The 22,197-nt window shown below is 37.0% G+C and overlaps 1 protein-coding gene and 1 pseudogene across 1 annotated transcript; both read left to right on the top strand.

Moving 5' to 3' along the window:
- Positions 1–5,339: 5,339 nt before the first annotated feature.
- On the top strand, positions 5,340–5,438 carry LOC142178705 (small nucleolar RNA R71; annotated as a pseudogene).
- A 3,864-nt stretch (positions 5,439–9,302) lies between these two features.
- On the top strand, positions 9,303–20,743 carry LOC107780903 (calcium-dependent protein kinase 13-like). The gene is made up of 7 exons (XM_016601519.2): positions 9,303–10,439; positions 17,156–17,299; positions 17,433–17,585; positions 18,500–18,615; positions 18,700–18,867; positions 20,052–20,282; positions 20,375–20,743. Exons 1-7 carry the CDS (start codon positions 9,809–9,811, stop codon positions 20,522–20,524), a joined length of 1,593 nt encoding a protein of 530 aa, XP_016457005.1. The 5' UTR covers positions 9,303–9,808; the 3' UTR covers positions 20,525–20,743.
- Positions 20,744–22,197: the final 1,454 nt, after the last annotated feature.

Genomic DNA, 22,197 nt, shown 5'->3' with positions numbered 1-22,197 from the left:
ACCCGGTTTACTAGGGCAAACACCAAGAATTGTGCCATCATCATGGATACTCTACACCATTTGAGTAGCTTATCTGGTCAAAGGGTAAATACCCTAAAGTCCAAAGCTATCTTCTCCAAAAACTGCCATAAGGATACACTAGATAACTTAGCAAGGACTTTGAATATCAAGCCCAGTACTTCCTTTGGTAAATACTTAGGCTTTTCAATTTTCCACAAGAGACCAACTAATAGAGATTTCCAGTTCATCATTGATAGCATGCAATCTAAGCTAGCTGGCTGGAAAACTAATTTCATGAACATGGCTGGGACAACTACCTTAGCAAAGTCATCATTGGGATGCATCCCTGGCCATGTCATGTAGTACATTAGGTTACATACCCTGGTGTGCAACCAAATAGATAGGATTCAGAGGAATTTCATATGGGGATCTACTGTTGTTAAGAAGAAAATGCATCTGATTAAGTGGGGTATCATTACTAAGCCTAGAGAAGTAGGGGGTCTTGGTGTGCATAATGTTGACCTTAGGAATACTGCTAGCCATGCTAGTTTGGCATGGAGGATGTACAACAATACTCAGGCCCTGTGGGCCAGAGTGTTGTTTCACAAGCACTGTACTAGCAATCACCATAGCAAGCTCATTACCTATAGAACCTGGATTAGCATCAGAAATGGGGTGGAAAGTGTGTACATATACTAATAGGTGGATAGTGCATAAGGGTGATAGAATCAACCTCTATAATGACAGATGGATCCAAAACTTAGAACCTTTTATAGCTTTAATCAGTGGACCCCTAAACAGGGGAGAGGAGTGACGAGCTTGATACACACACTTAAATTATGCTCGCTAATCAAATATATTATAGTTTAATATCGTATCCACAGGGATTAAATTTAAACAATATTCTTATAATTTCTAGCTTGATTGCTATCCAAGATGATCAACACTTGAGATTTATATGACTTCTAACTAAAATTAACTAAGAATATAAAGCTATTGACTAATGACTATCGAAATAAGGAATAAGCAAAGAAAGTTATCAATGGGAGAAGATAGGGTTTTGATAGGATAGGTGCAAGATAATTGTTCGAGATCTAACTCTAGATAATTCACTTCTATTGTTCAAGTGAGACTCTCAAATTTACTCAATTATTAGTTCAAACATTCAGTAAAAACTCCTCTCTCGATTAAGTCTTAACCTTACAAGCTGAACCAATTTAAGCACGTGAAGATATGCAAGAATGCGTAGTGAATTGGTATTTAGGAAAACCTCTTTCTATTATTCTCCTATCTAGGTTTAATCACTGATTCAACTAGCCTCTTTTGATTACTAAGAAGAATTAATGAACTCAACCAACAATATAATGCAAAGATATAACAAGTTATGCCACTCTCGATTACATGAACAAGTAAATATAGATGCAATATTTAAATCATCCAAAAATGATTCAATATATAAATCTAGAGTTATAATCCACAAACATTCATCAATACACCAAATCCATCAAACCCTAAAGAGAACTACTCCATATATATGGAGAAAATCATCACAAATAAAGTAAAAGTATAGGAAAACATAAATTCAATCTAAACTTGGGTCTTGAGTAAGGAAGGAATGTTGAAATTATTGTGCTCTTGCTCCTTCAACTCCTCATTGGCTTCCTTAGGTCTAAAGTATGTCAAAAGTTCAGAAAATAACATTTTCCATGTATTTATACCAAGTAAGGTCGGGCCCAAACGAAAACACCCTTTCCTAGCCGAAATAGGAGAACTTGCAAACTTAATGCTTTTCATGCGTCGCACTATGCTACGCCCAGTGCGTCGCATGAGTGCAATTTTCTCGGTCGTAAACTCTCTAAACTTAGCTTGTCTGACAAAATTTTGTACTGATGTTACGCATTATACCACACACTATGCCTAGCATTAGTGTATTTTTCTGTCATACCCAAAAATTACAAGTCTCTGAACTTCTCAAATTTCTGACGCACATTTGCACTGATGTGTCACACAGTGCTACGCATGGTGCATCGCATTAGTGTATTTCCTCGGAGTGTTTCTTCTTCCTTGATTTTTGATGTCCATAAGTGATCGTCGACCCCCGAACACGATCCCGGCTTAATCCCTTAGGCTTTTACTCAGACTTCAAAACTCCAATTATTTGATTTAGCTCCACAATATCTACATAGCTCAGAATCTCTCCTACAAGGCATAAAACACACAATAAGTACAAAGCACTATCAATTAAAGCTCAAACACAAATAAAGTACAGTGAATTAGAGTGCAATAAGCGACTAAAAAACGTGATTATAGCCTACCATCAACACCCCACACTTAAACCATTGTTCGTCCTCGAGCAATCAAACTACACTTCATATAGACACGACCTTTTTAAACACCTCTCCTAACTCATCACACCAAGAATAATTTAAACAGATTAAGCACTCTAATGTAACATCCTCGCCTCAAGATTTGACTCAAAAGCACCACGCAATTACAACCCGTTCACTTACTCTAACATAGAGCTAAAAGACATTACCTTTCCTTCTTGAATCAAGTACCCTCACACAACAATAGAGAGTAGTTCCATACACAATAAAATTTAAGAATAATCAGGAACTCAAGATAGAAAGAATTCACTCACTCTCAGAAACAATATTCATATGCCACAAAAGACATACCATAAGCTTGCCCGTAGTGTAATACTCTATTAATTGAGCTCATTCAGTCAAGGAGCAAGTAGGACTTTAATTATTTGTAATGTAGGTTGAGGGAAGGGTAGGATACATTTAGATATAAGAGTGACTACACCTCCCTAAGCACTTTAATACATATATTTAACCATTCAAAACCCCACACTTATGTCAAACCATAACTCCACCTTCACATCAATATATATTAACCCCCTACTTCTTTAAGTACAATTACATCAAGAGTTACCACTATCAAAGAATATTTTGCACAACAATACAACATTTTTTTCTTTTCTCTTTCAATTCAAGTGGCTCTTACTTTTCCAATAAAGTGCACCTTTCTCCTTAATTCATTAGTTCCACTCAAAAGCCAAACCAACCAACCCACACTTCAACTTTTACAAAGTTCATACCAAATTCAAGTGCTCACGAGAGGTACAAGATTTAAATAGATGGTCAATTCGAACAAATGAGTAAGGCTTGTATGCTTGCCAAAGAAATAAGATTACCGGCTAAAAGGGGTTAACTGTGATACATAATAATTAGGTGGGTAAAAACATATAACTGGCTCAACAAAAAAATGCCTATATCACTTCCAAGACAGAATACAACTACTATTTCTCTTTGCAAACACACGAGGCAAGTTCTAGACATCAAATGCAATGCACAGAATACACAAAACCTCACACACAGACATAGTACATAACTCACTCAGGATCAGACTCATCAAGATACTCTAGTCAAAGCAGTTAAGCAAAGTTAAAATCATACAGTTTAAGGTACTTACACAAGAATCAAAAACTGAGCCTAAGTGTCACAACTAAAGCACTCACTATTCTCAAGGCATAATAAAGTCAAGAGATATTGCTTTCATATCAAATCATAGCACAAGGTTTCCTACTCCTAAAAAAATAAAACTAACTACACCCGGTTAAAATAAAACCCTTAGAAAAGAACACAATACAAAAAAAAATCAAGGGGGAATTATTACACTACGTAAAAAAGAAAATCTTTTTGTCTTTTTCTTTCGATTTTAATCCCACAAGAAACATGTCGAATGATATCCATCGTCGGGAAAAATTGAAAAATTTTCAAATTTTTATGGTTTTTCTTTCAATTCTTTTCTATCTCTAACTACTACAACTAACAAAAAAAAAAACTTAAATACATACATACATATAAATATCTCCCACCCCACACTTTTTGGTGTGGCATATCCCCATGATCCTCCGTATTCGCCACTATAAAGTCTACAAGAAATACGAACTTATCCACCCGAACTAATACATCTTCCACTATTCTCTCGGGTATTAAAGTCGTCTGGTCCGCCAGTTGCAAAGATATTGGTACCAACCTTATCTTTCCAATCTCCTTCTCCAGTTTCTTGTAAATAGATAGAGGCATTAAATTAATTGAGGCACCAGAATCACATAATGATTTATCAAAATGAATAGTTCCTACAGAGCAAGGTATAGTAAAACTCCCTGGATCTCCACACTTTTGTGGGAGTTTGTTTTGCAATATCGCACTGTAATGCTCTATGAGCTTGACCATTGAGGTCTCCTCGTTGTTCCTCTTCTTTGTAAGGATCTCCTTTAAGAATTTAGCATAAGCAGGCATTTGTGAGAGCACTTCTGTAAATGGTAAGTTTACATGAACCTGTTTCAGCACATCCAGAAATTTTCCAAATTGCTTGTCCAGCTTTTCTCTACATAGCTTTTGAGGGAAAGGTAAAGCAAGCATATGTTTGCTCTCCTCATGTTCCTCCCTTTTTTCTTTTTTCTTCCTTCTTCTTCTTCTCAGTTTCATTCTTCAGTTGCTCCCCACTTTCTTTTTCAAGTATCACCTCTTTTTGGATCGGGGTGGGATCTTCCAACACTCGCTCACTGCTCAGAGTTACAACATTCACTGTTTATTTGGGATTTTTTTCAGTGTCAGCTGGGAGAGTGCCTGGAATCCTCTCAGATAATATTATTGCAATCTGTCCCACTTGTCTCTCTAGGTTTCGTAAACTAGTGCCCAATTCTTTAATAGTTGCTCCATGAACGTCCAGCCTCTCATCTGTCTTGATAATGAAAGCCTTCATTAGATCCTCTAAACCAGGATGAATGGGTTGTTAAGGCTGAAATTACTGCCTCTGCTAATTTTGGTATGCTGGATCTCCTTGTCCATGCGGTCTACAGTTATTTTGCTGCCAAGCATTCGTAGTACCTCCAGGTGAACTCCATGAAAAACTGGGGTGCCTTTGACCCATTGCATTGAAATTGTAATTTCCCACAACATTTACTTCCTCAGTTGAGGCTTGACACTCATGAGTAGGGTGTCCTCTTCCACATATATCACAAGCTGTGTGAGTCTCATTTTGTATTGAGTCTAAGGTCAGCTTCTGTATTTCTTTAGCCATAGCATCAAGCTGTACCTGCACAGATGTGTTAGCATCAACCTGGTGAACACTAGTTGATTTTCTTCTTTCAGCACTCTCAGAGGGCCACTAATTAGCATCTTCAGATAACTCATCAAGAATTGTAACTATCTCCTCTGGAGTCTTCTTCATCAGCGGGTCTCCAACTGCATTACTCAATGTTCTACATGAGGCCGGTGTTAATCCATCCCAAAAGTCCTGGAGTTGCATCCATAGTTAATTCCTCTATGTTGACAATTTCGAACAATCTCCTTAAACCTCTCTCATGCTTCAAAAACAGTTTTAGTATCTTTCTGGCATAAGTAATGGATTTCTCTTCTAAACTTGCCCGTTTTAGTTGAGGAGAAATATTTATCAAGGAACTTTCTGGTCATTTCCTCCCATGTTCTAATCGAACCTGTAGGTAAGCTTCAAAGCCACTACTTTGTATCATCTTTAAGAGAAAAGGGGAATGCCCTTAAATACACCGCATCTTGTGACATATCATTGTATTGAAAGGTGTTCATAATCTCCTCGAAGTCCATTAGATGTGTGTTTGGATCTTCGTTTGGCTTCCCTATGAAGACACAACAATTCTGAAGGGTTTGTAGCAACCCTTGCTTTAACTCGAAATTGTTTTCTGCAATTGGAGGTGGTCTCACACTTGATAAACCTTGATTGTAGACCGGTCTAGCATAATCGCCAAGTGGTCTCCTAGGTATGAGAGCTATATTTCCGAACTGGTCTGCACCCAATGATTGATTTTGAGCAATTCTACGACCCCTCTCTTCTTCGTAGATAAGCTGTGCATCTCTAATAGTTGCTTTCTCAGCATCCCGTGTAGCTTGTTTTCTTCTTTGAGGTGCTTCTCTCGTAGCCAAATCTACACCCAACCTTTTCTAATGTCTCAGTGAGATTTCTTTCCTTTCTCAGTTGTCGCAGTTGTTTTTCAATTTTTAGCTCGTATGGCAGCACTTCCTTCGCAGAAGTTTGAGTCATGCACCAATCTTAACCGGTAACCTGCGCACAATCAAATAACACCAACTGTAAAAAGAGAAAAATAAAAAGAAAAATTCCTGAATTAGCAGTACAAACTATTTCAAACACTATTGATTGCTAATCCCCAACAACGGCCCCAAAATTTGACGAGCTCGATACACACACTTAAATTATGCTCGCTAATCAAATATAGTATAGTATAATATCGTATCCACAGGGATTGGATATAAATAATATTCTTATAGTTTCTAGCTTGATTGCTATCCAAGATGATCAATACTTGACATTTATATGACTTCTAACTAAAATTAACTAAGAATCTAAAGCTATTGACTAATTACTATCAAAACAAGGAATAAGCAAAGAAAGTTATCAATGGGAGAAGATAGGGTTTTGATAGAATAGGTGCAAGATAATTATTCGGGATCTAACTCTAGATAATTCATTTCTAATGTTCAAGTGAGTCTCTCGAATTTACTCAATTATTAGTTCAAACGTTCAGTAAAAACTTCTCTCTCGATTAAGTCTTAACCTTACGAGCTGAACCAATTTAAGCACGTGAAGATATGCAAGAATGCGTAGTCGATTGGTCTTTAGGAAAATCTCTTTCGATTATTCTCCTAACTATGTTTAATCACTGATTCAACTAGCCTCTTTCGATTACTAAGAAGAATTAATAAACTCAACCAACAATATAATGCAAAGATATCACAAGTTATGCCTCTCTCGATTACATGAACAAGTGAATATAGATGCAATAATTAAATCATCCAAAAATGATTCAATACATAAAACTAGAGTTATAATCCACAAAAACTAATCAATACACCAAATCCATTAAACCCTAAAGATATATATGGAGAAATTCATCACAAATAAAGTTAAAGTATAGAAAAATATAAATTCAATCCAAATTCGGGTCTTGAATAAGGAAGGAATGATGAAATCCTTGTGCTCTTGCTCCTCCAACTCCTCATTGGCTTCCTTAGGATTAAAGTATCAAAAGTCCGAAAAATAACATTTTTTCAAGTATTTATACCAAGTAAGGTCGGGCCCAAATGAAATCACCCTTTCTTAGCTGAAATAGGAAAATTTACAAACTTAATGTTTTTTATGCATCGCACTATGCTACGCCCAGTGCGTCGCATTAGTGCAATTTTCTCTGTCGTAAACTCTCTGAACTTAGCTTGTCTGACAAAATTTGTATTGATGCTACACACTATGCCACACACTATGCCTATCATTAATGTATGTTTCTGTCAGACCCAAAAAATATAAGTCTCTGAACTTCTCGAATTTCTGACGCACATTTGCAGTGATGCGTCGCACAGTGCTACGCATAGTGCGTCGCATTAGTGCATTTCCTCAGAGTGTTGCTTTTTCCTTGATTTTTGATGTCCAGAAGTGATCCTCGACCCTCCAACACGATCCCGACTTAATTCCTTAGGCTTTTACTCATATTTCAAAGCTCCAATTATTTGATTTAACTCCACAATATTTACTTCGCTCGGAATCACTCCTACAAGGCATAAAACACATAATAAGTGCAAAACACTATCAGTTAAAGATCAAACACATGTAAAGTGCATGAATTAGAGTGCAATAAGCGCCTAAAATACGTGATTAGAGCCTACCATCAAGGAAAACAGAACTTTGTCCACCTGTCTCCTAAATGGCCAACTCATCCCTAACAGCCTTTTCTTCAACCTACCTGGCAGTGTGCTTTCTAGTATAAACTCCACCATTTGTAATGCTAACCCTCTTAGTATAGACAAAATGGTGTGGAACAGGACAACACTGGACTTTTCTCTACCAAATCTGCCTACTCCATGATCCTAGATCAATATGATAATCTGTACCAAAGTCCAGAGATGAATTTCAATTGGATTTGGTCAAGAAGGTACCTAACAAGATAAAAAACTTCTTGTGGTTGATGACCCATGAAAGACTCCCTACTACCAAGCACTTGCAACACAGGGGGATCATTCTGAACCCCAGGTGTTTCTTCTGTGACAAAGAGGATGAATCAATTGAGCATGTCATAGTTAGCTATGAAAATGCCAAGCTATTCTAGGACAACCTATCCCACATGAGCTTAAATAAGGATAACATCACCACAATCTTGAATAAGCAGAACAACTGGGGATGCATCATCAACACAATTCACAACAAAAAATTTAATTCACTCCTTAAATGGGGGGAGTTGATCCTATTCTGCCTATGGGAGATTTGGCTCACTAGAAACATCAATTGTTTCAATGGGAAGGGAGAGTCAGTCTCCTATAAGAATGTCATAGCTAAAGCTGTTGAGTTCATTCATGTGGCTGGAATAAGCACTGACATCACTATTAATGTCCTATATATCAAGTGACATCCTCCAAGGAAAGGTCACTATAAACTCAACACAAACAGTGCAACCCTTCAAAATGGGCTTATAGGTAGAGTAGGAGGGGTAATTCGAAACAGCAATGGGGATTGGGTGATGAGATTCATGGGGAAAAAATATTATATTAATACTCTACACTCTGAACTAACTGCTCTAATGTAGGGACTAAAAATGACAGTCTCGAACAACTTCATGCCTTTGGAGGTTACCATATACTCAACTGAGGTAATATACAATATCAACAAAGGCAATCCTATTTATGAGACTATTGTATGTGAATACAGGTCACTCCTAATAGCACTGGGGCATCCTCCAGTAAATCACAGCTACATGGAAGCCAATATATAGGGTGGCAGATAAGCTGGCCAAGGAAGCAAGCAAGATGAACGAAGTAACAATAAAATTTTTGGTAGTTCCTCCGGTATTTGCCAATGAAGCAATAGGGGCATATATATCCTAGGAACTATTTTTGGAAAAAAAAATAAGGGGTTGTAATATTTATAATGTAACGATAAATTACAATCTTTTTGTGGAGGCTGAGACCTCTCCGAAAGCTTATCTGTAACAAACAACCAAGTAGCAACAACAACAACAATAACCCAGTATAATTTCACTAGTGGGGTATAGGGAAGGTAGTGTGTACGCAGACCTTACCCCTACCCTAGGTAGAGAGACTGTTTCCGATAGACCCTCGGCTCCCTCCCTCAAAGAACTCCCCACATTGCTCTTAGAGCAACCAATAAAAACAAGTTTTATATATATATATATATATATATATATATATATATATATATATATATATATATATATATATATTAAAAAAAATAGAAACAACACAAAAACCCAAACCCCCCTATTGCTTCTTCTGCTCCTTCTCCGTCCCGTTCCGACCGTTCAGTTAGCCGACAAAAATCACACCTAACAAGATATACACACTCCATCCAATACATTATCACCGTTAATTAAATCCATGTCAGTTGCATTTTCATTTTCATTGTATATTCTTACCAATTAGAAAAAAATTGAATCAGCTTTCACATTACTAAAGCTTCTGAACCGTTACCGTACAGCACCCCACCGTAATCTTCTATCCCCAGAAATCACTCCACCATTCACATTTTCTACTCTCAGTGGCCGATTTTAAGGAGTTTATGTGGATTTTGTCACAATTTATAGCTTCAAAATATAGGTACAGATTGAACTTATATATACAATTTAGAATCATGGATCGAGCATTGGCTACTATTGTACTTGCTTTGAGCTCATAGGGTTTGGGTTTTACACTTGAATTATGTGAAACCCTATCTTGAAAAAGGTTAAATTTGATTGCAAATGGGGAACTGCTGTAGATCTCCGGAAGCTGTAGCTAGAGAAGATGTAAAGTCATCTAACTACTCCGGCAACGATCACGGCCGGAAAGAGAAGTCCGGCAACAAGCAGAAGCAGAAGCAGATCACTGTGTTAACTGATATAAAGAAGGAGAATATCGAGGAGAGGTATATAATTGATAGAGAATTAGGCAGGGGTGAATTTGGAGTGACTTACCTTTGCATCGATCGTAGCAGTAGAGACGAATTGGCTTGCAAGTCGATTTCGAAGAGGAAGCTGAGGACGGCTGTGGATGTGGAGGATGTAAGGCGAGAAGTGGCAATTATGAAGCATTTGCCAAGGGATTCGAGTATAGTGAGGTTAAAGGAGGCGTGTGAGGATGAGAATGCGGTGCATTTGGTTATGGAGTTGTGTGAGGGTGGGGAGCTGTTTGATAGGATCGTGGCTCGGGGGCATTACACGGAGCGAGCTGCTGCTGCTGTCACGCGGACGATTATGGAGGTCGTGCAGCTCTGCCATAAGCATGGGGTGATCCATAGAGACTTGAAGCCTGAGAACTTTTTGTATGCTAATAAAAAGGAGAATTCACCTTTGAAAGCTATTGATTTTGGATTATCGATTTTCTACAAGCCTGGTAAGTAGGAAGCTTTTAATTGGCGCGCGGTTAGGAAAATGTATGTTTGAATTGTTATGCCTTTTGTTTGGTAATTGAGTGAAATTTTTGCTCAGGATTTTATTTTATGATGTTAATGTCAATTAATCAGACCTAGAAAGTGGTGATTTTTTAATCTAATGTGTGGTGAGAAGAAGAACTCTTAGGATTCAATTCCTTCTTGATGCTTTTTATGAGATGTTGCTTTTTCAAAGTGAGGATAGAAGAGGTAATACATTACTTGAGTGATGGGTTGGTTTAATGAAAATGAAAAAGGAATGTTGGTTAGTTTGACTAAAATGTTATTGCAGTAGCACGCTTGCGACTAGCAATTTTGGCTGCATTAGTTAGAAGCTGTGTTGTATGATGTTCATCGCTTGGTGTCTTCTCAGTTTTGATGACTTTTGTGCTAACTAAAAGGCTCATCGTTAATTGAATAGGTGAAATTAAAAAACTGAAATCATAGCAGACAATTGATACAATTTTGCATGGAAATGGTAATAAGGTTGTCTATCAAGTATTGAATGCTACATGTACATGCTAAAGTGTAGATGAGTTCAGCTGTTAGTGCCCCGTAATTGTGTCCTTTTTTCTTGTAAGTGTTGAAATGCGTGACCATTTCATCTAAAAACTTAAACTGTTAAAGAGTGCACACTTTAATTACTTAATTATGTTTTTAACTTACCTCCTCACATGCAGGCCTTTTTGTTTTTAATGAGTCAAGGACGTGAAAATTCGTTTTGCTAATGAGTGGCGGTTAGACATCACAACTTTAATTACTTAATTATGTCTTCAACAGTAAGCATTGATAGTTCTATGTGACTTGGTTGACCATTGGTAACACATTGACATCAACAATGAACTGAGCCTAGTGTAACAATCCACGATAAACTAGTTCACCTGGAACCAAGGTGACAACTCTGAATGTGCTTCTAGAATAGACAGATTTCTTTTCTCTATGGAGTGGGATGAGGAATTTAGTTTTATTAGACAGAGCCTTCTCCCAAAGGTAATATCTGATCATACACCAATCTCTTTGAAATGTGGGGAATGGGAACTCAACAAATCTTATTTTAAATTTGAAAATTGGTGGTTATATGTTGAAGAGTTTCCCTCAAAAGTGCAAACTTGGTGGAATTCCTTTGTGATTGTTGGTAGGCCAGATTTTGTGCTAGCCACCAAATTAAAAAACTCCTCAAAACGAAGCTAAAAGAGTGGAATAAGGAAGAGCATGGCAGTCTAGAGAAAAGGAAGAAGACAATTCTCAGTAACATCTCAGTATTTGATCAGATTCAAGAAAACAGAAAGCTCACTGAAGGAGAATTACTGGAAAAGGCTGGCCTCATGCTAGAAATTCAGGAGTTAGCTAAGCATGAAAAGACAACATGGAGGCAAAGGTCCAGATCCTTATGGCTGAAACAAGGGGACAAGAATACGAAGTTCTTCCACAAAATGGCTAATGCACATAGGAGATATAGCATGGAGGCAAAGGTCCAGATCCTTATGGCTGAAACAAGGGGACAAGAATACGAAGTTCTTCCACAAAATGGCTAATGCACATAGGAGATATAATCACATTGATAAGCTGGAGGTGCAAGGGCAAACGACCACAAACTCTGTAGAAATCAAGAATGAAATCATAGACTTCTATCAGAAGTTGTACGCTGAACCTGAAATATGGAGGCCAAACTATAATCTTGATAGGGGGAACTTACTAACAGAAGAGGAACGTTTATGGTTACAAAGAGAGTTTGAAGAACAGGAAGTGGTGGAATGCCTCAAGTCCTGTGTTTCAGACAAAGCACCTGGACCTGATGGCTTCACCATGGTTTTTTTCCAGAAATGCTGGCCAACAGTCAAGGAAGATGTCATGTTGACCCTGAAGAATTTTCACTCTAATGAATACTTTGAAAAGAGCTTAAATGCATCCTATGTGGCTCTTATCCCAAAGAAGAATGAGGCTAGAGAACTTAAAGATTTTAGGCCAATTAGCTTGATTGGAAGTGTTTACAAGATTATAGCCAAAGTCTTAACTGAGAGGCTAAAGACTGTAATTAACAAGTTCATTGGAGGTCATCAAATGGCTTTCATAAAAGGAAGATAAATCATGGATGCTTCTCTTATTACTAATGAGGTGGTTGACTCTAGACTCAAAAGCAAAATTCCAGGTGTTCTATGCAAGCTGGATATAGAGAAGGCCTACGACCATGTCAACTGGAAGTTCCTCCTGAGATTAATGTCTGATGTGGGCTTTGGAACTAAGTGGATTAACTGGATCCGTTTCTGTGTTAGCACTGTAAAATTCTCTATCTTGATTAATGGCTCACCACAAGGTTTTTTCTCTTCAAAAAGGGGGTTAAGGCAAGGGGATCCTTTATCCCCCTTTTTGTTTCTGATGGCAATGGAAGGGTTGAATCAGATGATCAACACTGCAAAGTCAAATGGTTGGATCAAGGGTTTCAAGGTGTCTAACAGACCAAATTGCAGCCTAGAGATTTCACATCTCCTGTATGCAGACGACTCTATCATTTTCATGGGAACTCAACCAGAAGAGATGCTTCATCTCAGACTGATATTAACAACCTTTGAAGTTGTTGTAGGCTTACATGTTAACTGGGAAAAGAGTAAGCTATATCAGGTAAATGAAGTTCCAAACATATAAAATTTGGCTAATATTTTGGAATGTGGAACAGAGAACCTACCTACTAAATATCTAGGCCTTCCTTTGGGCTCCAAAAACAAGTCGCAAGAAATCTGGCAAGGGGTGATTGAAAGGAGTGAAAAAAGACATTCAAGATGGAAGAGTCAATACTTGTCACTTGGAGGCAGGGTGACTCTGGTGAATAGTGTCTTAGATGCACTACCTTCCTATGTGATGTCCTTATTCCTAATACCAAGTAAGGTGAGGAAAAAGATTGATTCTCTAAGAAGAAATTTTATCTGGCAAGGAAATAGTGAGAAAAAGGCTATTCACTTAGTCAAATGGGATACTCTTTTGTGTTCTGAGCAGGCAGGCGGTTTAGGTATTAGAAACCTAAAGGCACAGAACAACAATCTCCTTGCAAAATGGTTATGGGGGTATAATTTGGAGGAAACAGCTTTATGGAGAAGGGTGATACAAGAGAAGTATGGCCATGGAGGACCTTGGTGCACCAAACCAGTATCATCCCCATATGGAGTCTGTATATGGAAAACAATTAGGGACAATGGAGGTTCATTGCTGATCATTCTAGTATCAAGGTTGGAAATGGAAAAAGAGTTCTCTTCTGGTGTGACACATGGTTTGGGCACACTCCTCTGAATGATCAGTTTCCAGACTTATATAACATTGCTGCGAACCCAAGAATTTCAGTAGCAGAAGCAAAATCCACACATGGGTGGAATATTATTTTCAGAAGGAACTTAAATGACTGGGAGTTGCAAAGTGTAGTAGAATTCTGGGAAACCTTAGAAGCCTTCCAAGGTCTCACAGAAGAGGAAGATGTTTTAATGTGGAAGGGTCACAAATCAGGAGCATTTTCAGTGAAATCTGCTTATCATTTCTTCAACACTATTACTAATCCTACTCAAGGATGGCCATGGAAACAAATTTGGAGGGTCAGGGTGCCCACAAAAGTCTTATGTTTCACACGGTTAGTAGCAAGGGAAGCTGTTCTAACCCAGGATAATCTTATTAGGAGAGGAATTCAGCTACAAGCTAGGTGTAGTCTTTGCGGCAAAGATGGGGAGTCAGCATCCCATCTCTTTATACACTGTCCAGTCACTATTCAACTTTGGCATTTCTAAATTTGGCCGGAATCTCATGGACAATGCCCAATAACACTACATTTCTTCTAAGTAGCTGGAACAATGGAGGTGCAAATATTAAGCAGAAGAAATGGTGGAAAGTAGTTCCTGCTTGCATCTGGTGGATCATATGGAAGGAAAGGAATGCCAGGATTTTTGAAGATAGGCCTAGCTCTTACCAGAAAATTAAGCTTAATTATTTTTTGTTATTTCATTTTTGGTGTAAAGAGAGCTATAGGGAGGATGTACACTCTTTACTAGATTTGCTAGAAGAAATGTAATTGAACAGAATAGGCTACGCAGTCTCTGATCTTTTGGGGTCTGAATGTGGCTCACACAATCTCTTGTAAATATTTTACTCTTTTATAAAATTTGTTACCATTATCAAAAAAAAATGATGAACCTGTATTAATTTAATGTCTTTTGATAAGTTGATGCTGTGAACAAAAACTTTCTCCCTTTTTTTTGTCCTCTAGTGTTGAACTAGCTAACCAGCGAACAGCTTAACAGCGGAAAAATGCTAAAGTGATGTTTGTCTGATGGAAATCTATGGTTGAATGGAGATATAGTGTGCTATGACGGGAATTGGATTAGTTAGGAAAGGGGATACTTTTAACAAACAAATGAAAGCCTAATGGTTGGCCTAACTGTTTATCATGAAGATAGAGGGTTGTGCTTCTTTCAATTGTAATGAGGCTCTTTTGAGGCCTGAGATTGATTGTATTATGTTGGACGAATTGGGCTTGCTGTGATATGATGCATTGGGCTTGCCTTTGACATTTCAAATTTATGCATTAGAATTTGGAGCTTACTGTGATTTCTCTTATTCAGTTTGTGTTGATAGGATTGTGCTAGTTGCAAAATGTTTAGAAAATACTTTCATAGCAAGTTTCTTGGTCTCCAATTTGTGAGAAGTGCTTGATACAGGCTACATTGAAGAATTGCATATCAGCTAAGTTTCAATACAGCATGCTTTTTCGTTGATTGGCTGCTTGATGCTAAGGCCATATAAAAGAATCAGGCTCATGCCAACTTGCACCTGTCTGGTCCCTTCTATCAACTTATAGTTCCTCTGGCTATTTATTTTTAATACCATCATATATGATGACGGTTGAAGCTTATTCTGCCTATTGCCTCCAAAAGTTATTATAAAAGCCTAAACTACTACTCCCTCCGTCCTAATTTATGTGACACTCTTTCCTTTTTAGTTTGTCCCAAAAAGAATGTCATCTTAAAATATTTAGAACAATTTAACTTAAAAGTTTCCATTGTACCCTTAATAAGATGATTTGTAGCCACACAAATATCTAAGGCTTGTTTTAGACCACAAGTTTCAAAAATTTTCATTTTTTTATTAAACTCCGTGCCAAGTCAAATGGTGCCACATAAATTGGGACGGAGGGAGTATATATTTAACCAAAAGTCAAAACGTTGTAGAAATACTGTTGTCTTTGTTGTCTTTGTGCAGGATTGGGAAACTCTTGTCTGCTTGCATCTTACTGCTAGAAGCTCTTAGTGATGCGAAGAAGTTATTGATGTCTATGGCTTACGTTAATGTATGTTTGCATCACTGATTTAAGAAATGATCAGGTTGAGAGTGCACTTTATAGATGCACCTTCATTTGAATTATGGCATACTTCTGATGCTTGGTTATTCAGAAGCAGCCTTGTCGAATGTATTGAACTACAGTTTTATGTGATGGGGCGAACATTTGTAAAATTTAAGAATAGAAAGATATCATTGTTCTCTATCCTGTATTTCTGTTCTCTGATTTTGGATAGTGAATGGCCTATTAAACAGCATTGCGCAATTGGTGATGACTTGATTTACCATATCGTGAGACCTATGCTTGCACGATTGCTGATTGCATGAGTTGCCATATTGTGTTCCCTATGCATTATAGACAACATGGAATACATGCAATTATTGATAAGATATGGACCTTGAGCTTAAACCAACCCCAAAAGTTAGCTTATGAGCTGAGGATTGCCAAAGACCATATATGAAGACCTCCATCCATAGCCGATGTGGGACTTATGACACCCCCCGGCCCAATACCGGACATCTGGAGCATGGGCAATATAGCACGGGGACCCAACATCGCGTAAATCAAGAATTGGGATGGGTAGGGCTCTAATACGATTATAAGAAATTGACTTTGGACCTAAGTCAACCCAAAAAGTTAGCTCATGAGGTGAGAACTACCCTAGACCATATAAGGAGATCAAATACTCCATTTATCGCTGATGTGGGACTTTTGTCAACTATTGATGTGGCCAAATTAATGTAGGAACCATCTCTTGGTTTTGGGGGGTGGGGGGGTGGGGGTGGGTGTAGAAGTATGTGAAAGCTCAAGAGTTTGTTATTTTGGGCTTTGCGTGCAAGACTTCAGTTTGCAAACAGTAACATAGTAGTTCTTTCTCGTCACTTGAGTAGTATCTTTTTCTGGTTGTCTTTATAACATCCTCTTTTTTTCCCTATTTATGCTTAATATTGGGGAAGCAAGAGTCTAGACTACTAGCTAAATTCTAGGATAAAGTTTTTCACATTTTCTCTCTCCCAAATACAGAAGGTCGTGACTTTGTAATAGACATCTTTCCAATTACTTCTGAAGCGTAGTTCAGGCCTTTAAGATTTGTTCCAGGAATTAGTGTCTTTTTGCATGAAACATCCTTTGACATATTCTCTTGATTTCCTCCTTTAGCTAAGCTAACTTTTATGTGGAGTGGACACTCTCTTTCTCTGTTATCAAAATGACTTTTGTGGTTGCACCAATTGTTTGGTCCTATAGTCGAGTTGTTTTCTACCAAATCTTTGACTAGTGGAAGCATTTTTCATCTGTTAATTTGGGTAAGTTGTTATTTCTATAGCACTCAAATCATGTTTAATCTTGAAAGTTCTTTGGTTCTAGGTGAGAAGTTTTCTGAAATAGTAGGAAGCCCTTATTATATGGCTCCAGAAGTGCTCAAGCGGAACTATGGACCAGAAATAGATATATGGAGTGCAGGAGTCATTTTATATATTTTGTTATGTGGGGTTCCTCCATTTTGGGCCGGTAAATGCACTTCCAATATTTGATTATCCCTTCCCCTTTTCTTCTCAAAAAATTATTCCTTCCCCTTTTCCAATTCATCTGTATACTCTCACTTGCTTTCTCTCATTTGATTAAAGGGACTCTTCTGTTGCAGAATCTGAACAAGGAGTTGCCCAGGCCATCTTACGCGGGGCAATAGATTTCAAACGTGAGCCCTGGCCAAGTATTTCAGACAGTGCTAAGAATCTTGTACGGCAAATGCTGGAGCCAGATCCAAAGCTACGACTGACTGCAAAAGAAGTACTTGGTAAGTTGGGCTTACATGTTGTTTATTCTCAAAGTGCTCTATGATCTTTGAGAAAACCTTGCCTCACCACAGGGGACAGATTTTTAAGAAGCATAATGAGGGAACATCTTTGGATTGTTCAGGCAAACATTCGTGGACTTTACATATTACCTGGGTCAAAGAGATGACTTGCTAAAATAACACATTTTGAGTTTGTACTAATAAGCCAGTTGGGAGGGTTCAGCAAGTGAGGTTGAGATCTCAGCAACCATTGAAATCGGACAATGGCAGAAACAGGCTAATTGCCATGTGATGAATGTCCTATACATTTTTCACATTGGTTTGACTATCTAAATTTGATATCTAAACTAAAATGTGGTACTTAAAAAAAACATATCTAAACTATTATGTGGTTCACTCAGATTTTTTAAGAGGTGCTCTTGGTACCTTGTGCTCTTGCTTGTACGCCATTATGTTTTGCCTCAATGAGGCTTAAAATGTTGGAGAAAATTAAGGAGATGTACTTTAAACCTCAAACAACCCGTGCAACTTCGGACAAAGAATGATGCGGAAGGAAAAAGAGGGGGAGGGGAAACTAGTGAACTTTCAGAAAACTTGTAACAAGGGGGTAGCTAAAACTGAGTAAGATCCTTAATCACAGTGAAATATAAACGTAAAGAAATAAATAGAATGTCATAGTTGTCTTGCAAACTACTTTAATTGGGACTTCCTGAGTTGTTTGTTTTGGTGAACTTTTGACTTTCTTAGTTCTATCTTATCCAACAACTAAAAAAATATAAATTATGGCTGCTGAGTTTTTCAATAAATAGACACTGCTGAATTTGATGAATTTGGAAAATTAGCAAATAACCTCCATTTTGAAGCTTGAATGTGGTTTTCTTGTATTTTGTGTAATGAACGTTTTTCCCTTGCAGAACATCATTGGCTTCTAAATGCTAAGAAGGCTCCAAATGTTCCTCTTGGGGATATGGTTAAGTCAAGACTTAAGCAGTTTGCACTGATGAATAGGTTTAAGAGGAAAGCTCTCAGGGTTAGTTTATTACTCGTATGATTTTTCGAACTATACTAACATTCGTGCTCTTAGAAACACTAAAAGGTGCGCTGTCAAATGCAGGTGATTGCTGATTTCTTGTCTAATGAAGAAGTTGAAGACCTCAAAGAAATGTTTAGCAAGATTGATACTGATAATGATGGTATTGTTTCTATTGAAGAACTGAAAGCTGGACTTCACAAGGTCAATTCACAGCTGGCGGAATCTGAAGTGAAGATGCTTATTGAAGCTGTGAGTACACCTGCCCGTTCCTTTTTGAAAAACATTTGTCTCAGTATCCCATTTTTGCCCTAGGTCAATGAATACATGAGCTTGCTTATTGTATCTGCAATCTTTATCATCTCACATATTGTTATAAAACCTCCTCCATAATGTGTATGTTGCCTGTTAGACTTCTATCTATTTGACCAACCTTGTTCTAGGATAGATTTATCCTGCTGAGAAATTTATATATTTGTCGTCTCTCATGGACAATTAGCAGAGTAAAACATGAGAAGTTTGGAACTAGAGGAGGAGGGAGAGAGACTTCATTTATCAGTAAAAAAGGGAAAAAGAAGGAATGGTTAGGAGAGGAGGGATGAGGAAAGAAAAATAAGTGGAAAAGAATTACACAATCTTCCTTTTGATTTTGGATTTCTTGGGGAAGTTTTACGGTCTTCTTTTCTATAGTTAGGGAGTTCATCTCTAAAAGGAACATAAGTTGACTTATCTCTAGATTAATGGATTTCTTCTCTTCCCTTCTTTCTTTTGGTTAGGACAATGGATGACTACCTCTGTTCTGTCTGTGACCATTTCTTGAATTCTGTCTGTTTGATGTATGGCACTGTGATTTGATCCCTAAGCTCGTTTAAATGTTCCTCTTCAGCGCTGAGGTTTTATATTTATTAACTGGTATGGATTATTATGCTGTCCACTTATAATTTGTTGCTGGCATTATCATTAAAATGCAGCTAATGATCAAAATACTTGGAGCCCGTTTGGACATAAGAATTTTTTCACTTTTTTTCGAAACATTCTCACTTTTTTCGAAATCAGTGTTTGGCCATAAAATTTTCAATTTTCACTAGAAGATGAATTTTGGAATTTTTTGAAAATTTGAGAAACTCCAAAAAGCTGTTTTTCAAAATTTTCCCTCAGATCACTCACAAAACTTCAGAAACAACCCAAAATTATATTCATGTCCAAACACAACTCTAATTTTCAAATGCCATTTTCACTTGAAAATTTTTTTCACTTTTTTTTTGGAATTTTACAATTCTTATGGCCAAACGCCCACTTAATATAAAAGCAAGTAAAAGCTCTCCTCTTTCCCCTAATAGAACACGTGAAAAGGAACAATGGCAAAATGGAACGTAATTCGATAAAAATCAAGTAACAATGCCACAAATATTAATAAGGCAGGTATTTCCTAACAGATTGATACTAACGGGAAAGGGACTCTGGACTATGGCGAATTTATTGCTATTTCACTCCATCTTCAAAGGATGGCAAATGATGAACATCTGCACAGAGCTTTCTCCTTCTTTGACAAGGATAAAAATGGTTATATCGAACCAGACGAGCTTCGGGATGCATTGATGGAGGACGGATCAGAGGACTGTACCAATGTTGCTAATGACATATTCCTGGAAGTTGATACGGACAAGGTAAACAGACCAGCATACAAATCACCTAGCTACAACTAAATATGAATACAGAGTAGGATGATTTTTTTTATATTCTCTTTTCATATTTGCAGGATGGCCGCATCAGCTATGATGAATTTGCAGCCATGATGAAAACTGGGACAGATTGGAGAAAGGCTTCTCGACATTACTCAAGAGGGAGATTTAATAGTCTGAGTGTGAAGCTAATGAAGGATGGTTCACTTAACTTGGGGAATGAGTAAAGTTCAGAGAGGCCACTCTTACATTCATCAAAATGAAGTACTGTATCCGATGTGCATTGTTATCGTACTTCAGTATCTTGTTATTGTTTGTGGGGTTCGGTTTAGATTGTTTGTGAGTAAACCAATTAGTTTATAGCTATTGGCTACACATATTGTATGATTCTTTCCTCTTCACTTATCTTGGTCACCAAATCAAAAACTTGGAAACTTAGTAGACCATAGTTTGTGTCTCTCAATTTTTTTGTACTTTATTTTTAGTGGTTAGATCTTAATTTTTCTGTTCTGCTTTATGGTTTTAGATCATGCTGCAGCTCTGCTTTCTCGTTTGTTTATGGTTCCGGTTTCCGGCAGACATGGGTCATTGGTGTGCTTTCTGTTTTAATATCTCGAACGAATTATTGCCTTCTACTCCATTGAAGATAAAATAGCAAATACAAAAATCGCTTAAACTAGCAAGTGGGAGGAATAATGAAATAAAAATTAGCATAGTAAGGCAATGTTAATTAAAGATAGTAAAATGGGAATTAACTGAATCAAATACAGTGCCACCCGAACAGCGGAAAAAAATTTTCAGCGGTAAAGAATGAAGGAACATATTACAACTGATTATTTGATCCTATATTTTTTTTAAGATACTAGATTGGAAGCGAAAAATTTCCAAAGAGTACTAACTAAAACTTTTGATGATCTGGAACCACTTATTTGGCCAAGCTTCTCCAAACGCCAAAAATATTTTTTTTCCCAAAAATATTTTTTTTCTTAAGGTGTTTGGCCAAGTTTTTTTAGGGAAAAAAATGCTTTTGGGAAGAAGCAGAAGCAGTTTATGAGAAACAGAAAAAATAGCTTCCCAAAAGCAGAAGCAAATGCAGTTTTGACTTTTCTTCTTACCAAAAATACCCTAAACAAAATATAGTATATATCAAAATAACCGTTAAATCTAATACTTAGGATATTAAATGTATAAGTATTTCTTCTTATTTTTAGGATAGTTTTTTAATATATAGTGACTTTAGGGGTGAATGCTTTTATATTTGTTGAATGATTTTTAATATATTTGAATAATATTAAAAGAATTAAAGTACTTTTTAATTTTATTTTCATATTTTACTTGAATAAAATAAAAATATTTAATTATTGCCTGTAATAACAATTTTTTGAGATTATTTATTTACTTATAATATTAACTATTAAGTAAATCTATTCATGCCCTTATTCGTAATTTGATACTTAAAAGCACTTTTTGAAAAGCTTGATCAAACACAAATTATTGTTTAAAAGTGCTTTTCAGAGTGATAGCCAAACACAAACTGCTTCTCTTCAAAAGTATATTTTTCAAAAGCACTTTTGAAAAAAAACACTTCTCAAAATAAGTTTAACGCTATTATTTCCCGTGAGCATATCACGTAGATTTCTCTATTTACTATTTGATGTCAATTTGAAGCTTAAGAGTTAAGTCTAGATTAATAGTGTGCATATTTAATAAATTTTTAAAAATAAATATAGAGTTTGAATCAAAACTACTAGGTTCGGACGACCCGCAAACGTATGCACTAGCTCCGCCCATGATCACAAGTATTTGGTAGTGTCCATGACCTAGCTGACTAATTCGGAAGCACAGCAGAAATTTTAACGTTTCCTACCAAAGAATATATACTTCATTCCCAAAGTCGAAC

The sequence above is a fragment of the Nicotiana tabacum genome, chromosome 24 (genome assembly GCF_000715075.1).
Source record: "Nicotiana tabacum cultivar K326 chromosome 24, ASM71507v2, whole genome shotgun sequence".
NCBI classification, from domain to species: Eukaryota; Viridiplantae; Streptophyta; class Magnoliopsida; order Solanales; family Solanaceae; genus Nicotiana; species Nicotiana tabacum.
The sequence above is the reverse complement of the archived record's forward strand: the minus strand, read 5'-3'. Positions and strand labels throughout refer to the sequence as shown.

What these genes read in the sequence shown, in the direction of transcription:
- LOC107780903 (XM_016601519.2), top strand. Translation starts at nt 9,809, where the DNA reads ATGGGGAACTGCTGTAGATCTCCGGAAGCTGTAGCTAGAGAAGATGTA. An exon ending in ATCGATTTTCTACAAGCCTG is followed by an intron (nt 10,440 to 17,155) that starts GTAAGTAGGAAG and finishes CTTTGGTTCTAG; the next exon opens with GTGAGAAGTTTTCTGAAATA. An exon ending in TGAAGATGCTTATTGAAGCT is followed by an intron (nt 18,868 to 20,051) that starts GTGAGTACACCT and finishes ATTTCCTAACAG; the next exon opens with ATTGATACTAACGGGAAAGG.